The sequence below is a fragment of the Amblyomma americanum genome, chromosome 1, assembly GCF_052857255.1.
Source record: "Amblyomma americanum isolate KBUSLIRL-KWMA chromosome 1, ASM5285725v1, whole genome shotgun sequence".
Lineage (NCBI taxonomy): Eukaryota > Metazoa > Arthropoda > Arachnida > Ixodida > Ixodidae > Amblyomma > Amblyomma americanum.
In genome coordinates this window covers 138,725,626-138,738,082 of record NC_135497.1, presented here as the reverse complement: position 1 = coordinate 138,738,082, position 12,457 = coordinate 138,725,626, and the positions used below count along the sequence as shown (strand labels likewise).

The window sequence follows — 12,457 nt, the reverse complement described above, 5'->3', positions numbered from 1 at the left end:
GCACGGTCAGGGCTGCCGATCTATTCGTTATTCCAGAATGCAACAGTGTGGGTTCCAAAAGGGAGAAAGAGAGAGAGAGAGAAGATAGCATTTATAGGCGCCTCCTCCTAGTCTCTTTGACCTTGACGCAACGATGTGGATGAGCGAGCGATTTGTTTGCTGCGTTCCGGCGTATTGCAGCGGTCTTGAAATGTCAGCGGTTTCCATGAACTGTGACTGACTGCGCGCGTTGTCTGAATAATAGTTTGCATGTTTTCGCTTCACTGCCAGAGACCGCACTATCGGGCATTTATCGCAGGCGCGAGCTACACCGAAACGCAGGGTCAGGTTTCTAGAAGCCAGGTTCGCATAACTCTCTCAGCGAAGTCTCAGGTTGTGGCGGATAGAGGAGGCAAGTGTAACATTCGTCGCTTAGCGCGCCGAAGGGTTTTGGCCGGTTGCAGGCGGCGTCTTGCAGCACTAGCGCATCGAGAGAGGCGCCGGCACGCCTGTTATTGCGTCCGCTCGAGGCACAAAGGGCTGCGTGTCGGCGCCGAGCTGGAACAAAGGCGCGCGCGCAAGCGGCAATAAGCGCGCGCCCGCCGGCGGAGTGCCGGCCAGCGATGAGGGATGCCGAGCAGCGTTGAGTCACCCCCACCCCCCCAGGAGCGCAGGAGGGCACGTATCGCGCAGAGGCCGCGCCATAACAACAGCCAGGGAACCAATCATGTAAGAGGCGCCCCGTCTGGAAGGTGGAGGAATCGCTCCAAGAGGAGGGATGGGGAAGAGTCGATGCTGCGGCAAGATGGACCAAGTTCACCTCTCGCGTAATCAACACCTCCCCCCTCCCCGGATTTCCCATCTGTAGAACTCGAAATCAATGAAAGCTGCACCGGGGTGCGTCCGATCCGCAGCACGCAGCCGGCTAAGTGCAATCGATGGAGAGCGTCAAGGGATCCTCGCGCGTTAACCGGTGTGCGGGATATTAGTGTAACCTCTGCCGCCATTGATCCCCGACCGGCCTCTACTTATCAACACTTATTAGGGAGCTCGGCAAGGACGCCGGCTTCCATCTGCCCGCGTCGACGCCTCTCCGCCCATGATGAACAGCTTTGGGAAGGCGCCGTTGTGATTTATGCGGGCGGCGCGCCGGGTCCGAAGAAGGGCCGCCTCCGAGTGGCGCGTGCCGTAAATATTGGCCGCCTTTCGCGCTGGCTTTTCCCACGCATTGTTTGCCGCAGATAAATCGTCGCTACTTCTGAGTCGCCGCAGCACTCCTCAAATGACGATCCAGGGTTTCCGCCTTCAGTATAGTGAGAAAACGTTGCACCGTACTCGGTGCTTCACTGCGAATGCACCACTGCTAGCATATTCTGCTGACGTGATGATGGTTCAGAGAGTAGGGACCCCCATGTACTCTGTTAAACGAACGATAAACTAACAACTGCTACTGGATGACAAGCGAGGAAGATAACTGCGAGGAAAGTAATTACGTTGCTTGAGGTGAGCGAACTTGGAAGCAATATCTTGGTAAATATAACATCAACTGCGAAGCAACGTTCTACCCTGTAAGCAGCTGCTTGTGCTCACTTGGGCGTAAAAGTATAGCAAACTGGAGCCCGGAGTAATTGTTACCCTCATTAATGTCGTTTAACGCGATGACGCAAAACAACGCAAACGCGGTGCGTCGCGACAGCTAAGCGGGCCCGATTTCTTCCGGCATAATGTGGCGCCGTACAGCATGCGCCAGCGGCGAAGACGTTCAAGAAATTAAGCCAAGCAGGAGTCAAGAGGGAGTGAGCGAGGACAGCGGCGCGCTTCCCCTCCGCCATATCCGCTGTCTTGCACGCGCTCCGCTGTGATCCATCAGCATTAGCAAGGGGCCTGTGCAAACACAAAACGACACACGGCCCGGACGAGCAGCGCGGGGCGAAATTACGCTGTCACTTGGAAACGCGATGGAACTAAAGCACGTTAGAACACCGGTAATTGTGAGCTTCCGGCTGTCGGGAGACTGCTCGAACCCGGTGCCCCTTCGAGCGCGGACTCCCGGTCTCTGGGGGTTCGACGTGGCTGGCGCTCCTCGGGACGTGTTCGACGAGACTCTCGGGTTTCCAGAATGGCCGCCACTGATCAGCCTCTCGCGAGGCGAAATTGGAGGCGCGCTGGTTTCGCGGCTCTGCCCTTGTGTGTCAGCCGAGACAGTGCTTTAAAGTGGAAAGAGAGACGGGTCGGCTCCCCTCCCGCCCCACGGTTCGTGCATCGCGGCGAGCCTCGTCGGGCTGATGACACGTTGCAGCTTTCCAAACTGCAACTTGGATCCGGGGTTATTTCTGGTGCGGGAAAATAAAGGAAACGGAAACAATGAGACAGTGCGCGCAGATACTGAGCTGGGATTTTCTGCTAAGCACGGTGCCGTGGCGCAGGTTGCACTCAGCCTTGGGAAGTTGCGAAAAAGCCTCGCAATTCTTATTCTGTGCCCTTACTGCGTTTGGCAGGGCTTACGTGCTTGTATTTTTCAGTTGTGGGGCAGACAAGCAACCTCACTTTCGCTGCGGGAGCGGTTCGCAGTTTTTCAACAGCTTTAGTCGAGGTGAAGAGTATCAGAATTCAGTCAGCCGGGTAAAGTGTAGGAAATCAAAGCGTGTCTTGTGCTCTTTCACTGCCTTTCCGGCACTTCATTAAGCGAGGGCGACATTATCCTCAGACGACTGTGGTGGTGGTGGTGGTGGTAGTGGTTTATTCAAATAATAATAAAAAGGGAGGAAAAGATTTCTGCTAGCCCCGGCATCTGCCACCGATACTGAAGCACCTGAGCTGGGGCAGCGGAAATAGAGGATAGCAGGCAGAATGGAGAAATGAAATGAAAGAGGTGAGGGGGGCAGGAAGAGAGGATATACAGAAACTGTTTACACAATACGAAATGTGTATAGGCTGCGCGCGTGATTAGTTATGATGAAGCAAACGATTGTGCCACAGACCTCGTTTATGGGAGGCAGGGCACGCGCTCTCAATGGTGCAGATGGTAGCTATGCAAACCGTGGTTTGAATTGCCTTGATATTGTATGAGAGAGAGAGAAAAAAAAGAAAGGGCGAGGTGTGGGGGATGGGAGGAGGGGGGGGGGGGCGCACTGTGTACAGGCCTCGTTCACAGGGTCGATAATAGCCTACTTCAGAGATTTCAGAGATGATTTTCAAAGCGGCCTTGCGAGAGCACCATGCTAACGTGGCTGCGAACCTGACTGATCACACATGCTTCGGTACAAACCTTTGCTCGCGATATCCACCCGATCGTGGAAAGCACTATTAGAGTTAGAGAAATGTGCGCATATTTTATGTGCGCAAATTTCCTGTAGTCTGATATGCCCTTATAAAGATATAAAATAGCCTCGCAGGAAGTCAAATAGATTGGTTGTTTTCTTTTCTATGTGGCTGACTATTGGGACAGACATCTTGTAAACTTCTACTTTTTTTTTATTGTACTTTTAATACTCGTCTCTGGACATTGCCCTGCGTATACCATCTTATTATGGAAATGTGGGCGTGATCGAAGGAGGCTATAGCTGCGTCGTGTCACAGATTTCATTGTTTGGAAGCGCACCGTTGGCTGAACGCTATCATGCGCATGCTTATCCGATATCTGTTATAATCGTGATCACGAATTACCGCTGAGCGCTTGCACAACACCAGCGGACACAGAATGGGGTTCATTTTTCAAAATTAAGTGGTCGCGCGGTGTTTCCCGAGCTGCTAATGAACAACCCTCTTTCTGTGGCAGCGCTTTCAATTGGGTGGCAGGGAGCCTTCGAGTGAGACGGATTCCGAAGAGGAATGCCATTCATTTTTCTAGCATGAAACTTCCCATGGGAATGGCTTCGTGAGGATAATCGTGATTAATATTCGTCGTCGATAGGCGCTCCGTCCTTCCGCCTCCCACAGCCTCTCTGGTTCTCATTGTTTTTTTGTTTTTTTTTTCGGCCTGCGGTGGGCTGTCCAGGCGCGCGTATAACCAAGTTTCCTTCGGTATCGATCTTTCCCGGTTCCTCGTTTTTTTTTCTCTCTCTTTCTCTCCCGGAGAGCATCGCAGGGGCCTCGGGCTTGTCGTGGCCGGCTTTTTCGAGTGCCTTTGTGCTGCTTTCACTTTCAGGACGGTGCTGCCTTGTGGGAATTGCGGGGCGAACGACGCCGCAAATCGAAACGCTGTCGCGGGCAGTCGTACACGCCTGAACAACGCGGCAGCCAGCTCGGCTTCGGCCTCTTCGACACTATAGTCTCTTTATGCCGTGTGGGAGGCCGGCTTTTCACTTTTCCGGCGCTCTCTTTTCTCCTCGGTTTCTTTTTTTTTCTTCTCTCCGTCTTCCTTTTTTTCCGTCTCCACGTATTCTCCGGAAAAAGTTTGCAACCGCCATAAAGTTTTATTCGGGAAAGCTCTTCGCGTATTGGGACGAGTGCCTACACAGGTCACCGGAATGTTCACATTTTTTTCTCAGTATACTACGTCGTGCCCTATTTTGAACTCAGCGGTGCCTGTAACATGTTATTCCACCTTATATGACAGCTGTAATCACGCGCCTGCGACAAGCGTGCTGCGAGGGCTGTGTTAATGCGGCTGCAATGCACAAGGTTATTCGTAATCTGTTGGACACTCTTTGCTTGTGCACAGGTACGGCATGGACCTCAACGGCGCCCGACGCAAGAACGCCACCAGAGAGACCACGAGTACGCTGAAAGCCTGGCTGAACGAGCACCGAAAAAACCCCTACCCTACGAAGGGCGAGAAGATTATGCTTGCCATCATCACGAAGATGACGTTAACGCAGGTGCGCACTCGACTTTGCCTCCGCTGCCTGCAAATCGACTCAATTATAGGGATCATCCCCGAGTGCATATCACTGCATTTAAGCAGCTTACCAACTAATGTCTTTTCTTACCTGCTTCTTGTATTGTTTTATCATCTTTCCTTGCGTTTTACTGGATTCGAGAAGGTACGCCCCCTTATTAGAGTTAGGAAGGGAATATATAATTACGTCATCGCGCCTCGCGCCGCTCATATCGGGTTTTTGTTTGTGTCGCCGTGTCGTCTTTTCCGCTTTGTATTCCATGTGTGAAGTGCGTGCAAGAGCCGAGAGCACACTCTGCGTGCAGGCTTATTTCCTTGCAGCATAATCGGAAACAGCCCGGCATGTTGTGCTGCCATACATACTGATACTCTGTGCCGTGCAGTTTTTCCGCCATTTTATCCCTTCCGCCTTGGTAACGGGCCTGTCGCCTTCTTGACAAAACGAACGGAATCAACGCTTGCATGCATGAACGTCCTTTTGTACCGCTGCTGCTGGAACGCTGCTCCATGTAGCGACGTTAAGTGGGTACAGAAGACTGAATAAGACAGAGGAAGGAGTTCCTGTGCTGTAACCCCCCCCCCCCCCCCCTCCTCCTCCTCCTCCTCCTGCTCCCGATTTTCATTTCATTTTTTTTCTGTGCGTAGATATAGAGGACATCTGTAGATCATGCCTTTACTTTCGTAGCGTTAGCTGGTTGAGAAAGTCTCATTTTCTCGCAATTCCCTGCTGCCGTGATTTTTTTTTTTTTTCGCTCCAGACGCTTGCGAGTGAGGCATTCTGGTGGCCCTTTTACTAACTCTCCGCGGACGCGCTCTGTCCGGGCAGGTGTCCACCTGGTTCGCGAACGCGCGGCGCCGGCTAAAAAAGGAGAACAAGATGACCTGGTCGCCTAGGAACCGATGCGACGACGACGACGACGCGGACGGAGAGGACGCGCCGCCCGCGCGACACGACTCCAAGGACGGCCAGGGATCGGCGGCCGCCTCGCGCCAGGAGAGCAACTCAACATCTTCGTCGGAGGTCGCGGCCAGGGCGGCTGAGGAGCTGGCGCGCCGAAACCACCAGCTGATGGCGGCCGCCGCCAGCACAGCGGGCCTGACGGAGACGCGCAAGAGGCCCCGCGACGAGTCCGACGGTGAGCAGCACTTCGTTGAAAACGCGCATGCTCCTTTGAGAGCGGGGCTCCTCCCACCGGCTGATGTTGCACGCTTTTGGACGCTCGTAAGCGTAAGACCGTGGCCTGGTGTTCTACTGGGACATGCCTGCAGTTATTTGCAGTTCAGTGCCAGAGGAAGAGATATGACGTCCTAAATTATACTAGGCGGCACAGTGCAGAGAGAAAAGCCACGTAGTACTAAAGCGCATCGCTTAGCGTTTACACAGCTGCTACTGAAGCATATAAAGCGCGAGTCAGAATAATTCTTGCGTTTTCACTTGGTTCGGGGCACTGCCTCGCTAGAAGATCGCGTCCATAGCCTCAATTTCTCACGGAGCGCAAATGTTTGCGCGGCCTGCTGCAGATCTCGTGGACGTGGACGATGACTCGCGCTCCTCGGACCTGACCGACTTGCGGCGGCCCAGCGGCGCGTCGCATTCCTCGGAGGAGCCCCGGCACGGGCTGCAGCAGGGTGGCGGCAACTTGTCGGACGCCTCGCTGTCCGATTCCGAGTCTTCGGCGCGGACGCCGGCGGCGTCGCCCAACGGCCACAGCGACGTGTCCTCCGCTCCTAAGCCGCGCATCTGGTCCATCGTAGACACGGCCACGTCTGGAAGCCCCAGCCACAGCATGCTGTCGCCTGGGGCACCGTCGGCTGCGGCGGTGGCGGCACGCATGGCCTCGCTTCAGCGCTCAGCGCGGCTGGACTACCTGACGCCGTACCACAAGACGAGCTCGTGGTACGCCAGCACGCTGGGGAGCCTAGGTGGTGGTTCGTTTCCCCTGTCCACGGTGTACAGCGTGCCCACCATCATGTCTCCCGCGGCGGGGCTGGCGCCAGTGTCGGCAGGCTCACCCCTCACGGACTCCACGACAGCCGCGTCGCTGAGCAGGTTACGGACTGCCGCCGCGTTCTCTGCGGCCGCCGACATGGTGCTGCCCAAGCCCGCCGCCGCTCCTCCGCCTCCGCCGGGTCCCTCGGGTGCCTTCAACCTGAGCCGGCTGGCGCCGGCACGTTCCTCAGCCGCCGCCATCGCGGCCGCCGTAGCCTCAACCAGCAGCAGCCCGTCGACGAGCCAGGCGAGCGCGCCGCAGCCCAGCCCGTCATGAGGCAGCGCCCGGCGACGGTTCCGGACTGCTGCCGGCCGCAGCGCCGCCTCGCGCGCGCCGGGCCGCCAGGGACACGCTTCTCTCGAGGGATGAGCGCTTCGGACTTCGTCGCCGTGTTTCCCCCCGCGTAGTGTGTGTGTGTGCGTGTGTGTATGTGTGTGTACGTGGCCGCTGTCCCAGCGTCGTAGCACTGCATGTAGACTCTGCCGTCTTACCGACGGGCGCGCACCTTAGAAGAGCTCCCTTCCTCTGGCTGCTGTGCCGTGTGCAACTCGCGAGAATTTCGCCAGCACGCCCACCTTGTGCTGAACTATCATCATCTCGAGCTTCCTACTCAAGCATGGGGCATTTATTTGTTATCACTAGTGACTTCGCGCTCACTGAGCACCGCTTGACTACTGAACGGCGAACGGAGAGACGCCACCAGCGCTCCAAGCACTGGACGTCGCAAAGTCTACGTGGCACCTTCGCGGGAGCGGACAAGCCTGCTTTTAGACGCATCGTTTGTAGCTCGCGCTCACAACTGCGACAGTGAGGATAGTGCGCGGACCTCTTCCATTCCCTTCGTCCCTACCCCACCCTTGTACATAGAAACAAAGAGAGAAGGAGAAAAATATCTCGTGTCCTGTTTGCTGCCGCCTCTCCGTACATTTGATGTCATCTTGCATCGTTCACGCCAAGACCCACTTGACAAGCCTCGCCCCCACGCCCTCTTGATCTGCTGCTCTTGTGAACTATAGTACGAAAGAGACAGGCACTGTCACTTTCTTTTTCGTTTCTTTTTGTTGTTGTTGTTATTGCGCGCGGAGAAAAGGGCAGTATGCAGATATTTTAGAGCATTTGCGTATTTTGTAATGACCCGAAGTGGCTCTAAGTCCCTATTGTATGAAAAGAAATCCGTTAGACATTGCCTGCTTGAAGGAGTGCTTACTGGCCTGGCATATTCACTCATGGCAGTCATGACGCATTTTTTAGTCAAAGGCGCAGATGCTGTGCCCACAGCAGACCGGTTCTAGCGTTCCTGTATGTGTTTTTTCTTCTTTTTTTCAAGTAAAGTTTCCAAAATGCGCTCTGGTTCTAGCATTGCACGCTACGCCTTGTGCAGGCGCTGTCTTTTCACTGTCTTTTCATTTATCTCTCGCTTATCTTCGAACACGCGAGTCGACGAGAACATATAAATATGCTTTAGCTACATACAACTGTGGTCATTCAGATAGCAGACGTTTGCTTTTTGCAGCGAAAAGCGCGTTCGCCAAAAGCAAAAAAATGTAAATATGCGCTGCTGAAACAGAAGACACTTCTATAGCAGCGTTTTACAATTGATGCTAACGTACTCCAAATTTTATCCGTTTTCTTTGTCTAAAGCATATTTAATGTTCTATCGGTTTTCGCGCTACTTCCTAATTATTGTGATCCTCATTGCTAGGGTGGTGTCGGCTGCGAACAGAGAATGGTACACTCAGCGCTGGCTATAGTATCTAAGCGTAAACATCGCTCTAGATAGAACTCATTGTGGCTGTAAGGCTCCCCGCCGATCGGTTGGCTAATTCGTGTTGCCGGGCAGTGCCGTCGCGAAGATCGCATATATTGCGGTGCCAAGTAAAACCGCTGCTGAGCGCCTGAGCCCAGCTCAAGCAGTCGTGATGCTTCATGCTGCGGAAGTTGTTAGGTACACAGCTGCCGGCGGTGAATATGGTATTGAAATAATAACATCCTCTCAGAATAGGTTATATGCGGCCGAGTAAGATTGCTAACGCTGTGACCAAAAAAAAAAAAGGCAGGAGAGGCTGACCTATTATGCGAGTGGCTCTACAGAAGGCTAACCACTGTAAAGCGCGCATTTCGCGAAATGCTGCAATGTGTCATGGCTTACAAGGAGATGCTTGATAGTACACTGTGATTTACTAAAGCGAGCAAAAACAAACACATATCATCCACGCTGCAACATGCCGTGGTTTGACTTCGCTTTTGTGGCAGGTGTTCCGGGGATGCCCTCATGCCTCATTGATAACACGAGGTTTTCTTGTGGGTTTTGCAGTCATTTAGAGCGAGAAAGGTTCACCCTCAGACTGTTTCGCGGGTATTATTATTAATTTTTTGTTTGCAATCGCAAGGCTATAAGTGCTGTAAACAGTCGAAATATTTATTGATTTTTTTTTTCACCAAGAAAGCGATGAAAATGTGCAGCAGCATGAGGGAAGAGAACGCAGTTTCGGTGTAACGTCGATAGGTCTACTGAGTAAAGTAATGAGTGAGGCAGCGTACGTTCTCGCCCATTGACAGACGTGATACGGCGAAGCCTGATCATTCCTACGCGTTTCGCAGTGGTGTTAAGGGATAAGCCGCTCAAACGCAATGTTTACAGCAGCCATCGGTTGGTGGTGACTGCTTAGAGGCAGCAATACGTCAGCGTATATCACAATGAGGAAAGCGCGATGTAATGTTCCAAAAGCATACTCGCTTTTGTGTTTTCTGACGAACAGCGGCGTGATTACGAAAGGAGTCGGCCTTGCAGCTGAAATTAAAATGACTGCCTGCACATCAACGTGTCAGGACGCGTTAAGGAACACTAGATGATGGAAATTAATCCAGGGCGCTGTTCTGTTGCGTGGTGCGACAGAGTAGCGCTCCGGTGTTGTAGCTTTGGACAGGAAACGAGCTGCAATGCTAAACTATGCCGACCATGCAGATTTGACGTCTTTCACTTCTTGTTAGAGACGCACACAAAAGTTTTCAGCAGGAAACAAGATCAGTCACTTTAAGAAAGCTGCGTAGTAAAAGCCTCCAAGCAACTAAAGTTTATTAACGCTGACAGGCATTCTGTTATCATTATACTGTATGCGCTCTGCTTTTCACGTCTGGTTTCTGAGTGCGTTCATCGAAGAAATGAGTGAAATAAACTAAGCGTTCAGGCAGATAAATTGGCGTTCTTGCTTTTTGGGATGAAAGGAACACTTCTGGTGGCGGCCCAAGGGATTTCATCAAAAGGTGGTGTAGGTTGATTCACTTTCTTCAGCTCAGAATTTACTTTCACCAAGTGTCCAGTGCTTGTGTGACTGCCTAAAGAAAAGAAAAAGCCAGGGGAGATGAGAACTACTGCGAAGAACATGTCACCCCAATTATATCGCAAAAATATCATAATCATTCGTGCACTAAGTAATATTGCGGGGACGTCATGGATGCTAGTACGCGTTGGCGGTACGTGTATTGCAATTGTAAACTTTTACTAAGGGTGTGCGTGGAAGCGTCGGAAAACAGTGAAGTGTAAACAAAATTCTTGGCGGTCTTCTTCATGCAGCAAATATTGACGAGCCGACGATAAAATGGCGTACATCTTCAGAGAATTTCCTGTGTGCTATCATATTTTTTTTCTCGCTTACTCCCGAAATGATGTGAAAGCGCTCAGAATCTTGCTCCGGCGCCAGCGGTTTGATTCGTAGTGCCCACTTTGCTGCTCATCGTCTCCTCGGGGCTTACTTTTACAGAGAAGGAGAGTGGTTGTCGGAAATCAACTGCTTTGTTTCTTTTTGGCAGGGCAGCGGGGAATCCCGCGCTCCTCGCTAGAAAACATGTGCTCTGTCGCTTGCTAAGTGTTGTTGCTTTCGCCTAATGTGTTTCATTTTGTCACTGCTTTCTCCTCACGCTGCAGAATTTTGGCAGCTACCGCTGTGGACACGGCGTTTTGCAATGATCTTTGAAAGACGCTATTCTCATTCTGTGCGTTACTCTGAGTAGCGTGCAATACTCTGCATTTTGATGTGTTAAAAAAGACCAACAAGGCTTTAACGAGAGATCGCGTGGAGGCACAATGAACTTCCGTCTCTAACTTATTCAAAGGCAATGGTGCAAACGGACTGTACATATTTAAGAAGTGAATGGTGCAGTGTGTGGATAGAAAGAAAAAAAAATGCAGGATGGTGAATTTTCGACCCTGAGCGCAAAACAGAATGTAAACTCTTCTGTAATATTTTATTGTTTTGTTTTGCGTGTCTTAGTTGTTGATTTCACGTCCTGAACTCTTTATTTTCCTCTCAAGTTGCTATCGCGACTCATTCTCTGGCAACCATGACGGTGACAGACTGCGTGTGTAATACAGTAAAAATACAACGTGTTGGATTAAAATATAGTGATGATAAAACATGATACGTTGGTTGTTGTCTTTCTTCCACTCTGGGATTGTCCGCACTACTTGAATCGAGATTCGTGTCCAAAGAGAAAACGAGAAAAACAGCTCGAACAAGTAATAGCAAGCATAAAGCAGCGAGGAATCGCCTTTCAACCGAACAAGTAAGTAGTCTTGTTTAATAGTACATTTAGGTGAAATTAACTGGCAGGGCTGATTTGCAAAACTAAAAAAAGCACAGAAAAGAAAATGTTCGTTTCTAACCGTATAGCAAAGAATAAAGATATTAACCAAATTCTAATACATATGTTGGACTCGTTTTTATGTTTTTTTTTTGCGTGTTAGCCAGGGGAAAACCGATATGTCAGTTTGCCATTAAGCAACATGACCGTGACATATCTCACGCGACAAGAATTTCGCAGTTTTCTTGAAGCATGCATCATTTGTTAACGTGCGTAGAATGAAGCAATGCTGTCTTTATTTTTTGTAAGGCAGCCGCATCTACGCGGCGCGCGAACGCATCATCTCACATTAAGTCGTCGAGCGTGGTTAAATATTTTCGCTATATTTCCTGCGCTTTCAACGTGCGCATAAAAACCAAACAAATTGACGAAAAATAACCGCATTACGTCACACATGCGTTTCCTGGACGCTTTCTGAGGCAAAGAAAACCGCAGTGATAACCCTGATTATATTACGTAGAAAAAACTGCCAAGTTAAACTTCTCGCTACGGCAGCAGAAGTGTGCGACGGCGTTGGCATTGTAGGCGATGTACACCGCTGCCTGAAATGACTGGACGGTGTAGGAAAACGTCTCTTTGCGCGCCATGCTGTGCGTTGTTGGGCTGTAATACATAAATTTAGAGCTGTGTCGCGCTATTTTACGTCAAAGCAACAAGAAGCGAAGCGTGGTGAGCGCTCTGACCGCACTAAAAACCTTCGTTGGTAGAACGTCGCCGCTTGCATCAAGGAACGGACACCAAATGGAACGTCGATCGGAAGGCTCGGCGCTTTTAGTCCGACGTCAGCCAGTTTTTGTTTACAAGCATCAAGGACGCATGGACATGGAGAGATGGGGAAGGTTTTATTGAGCTTGAAAACTACTCGAACACGTCATTCTCAGCAGCTCGGAGAAAAGAGAACATAACTTCTTTTGTTGCGGACTGGTGCAAGGGTACTGCCTGCATATCACTGCACACTGGTCATCGTGCGAGCAGTTTGTGAGGACTGGAATGCGATGATTATGGA

General features: G+C 51.3%; 1 protein-coding gene across 1 annotated transcript in view; it reads left to right on the top strand.

Moving 5' to 3' along the window:
- Positions 1–11,228, top strand: part of mirr (iroquois-class homeodomain protein mirror) — a 105,662-nt gene extending 94,434 nt beyond the window's left edge. The window contains exons 5-7 of the mRNA XM_077647016.1: positions 4,643–4,799; positions 5,646–5,955; positions 6,341–11,228. Of these exons, the coding sequence (XP_077503142.1) occupies positions 4,643–4,799; positions 5,646–5,955; positions 6,341–7,086 (1,213 nt within the window). The 3' untranslated portion in view covers positions 7,087–11,228. The remainder of the gene's footprint in view (positions 1–4,642; positions 4,800–5,645; positions 5,956–6,340) is intronic.
- The last annotated feature ends 1,229 nt before the right edge of the window (positions 11,229–12,457 follow it).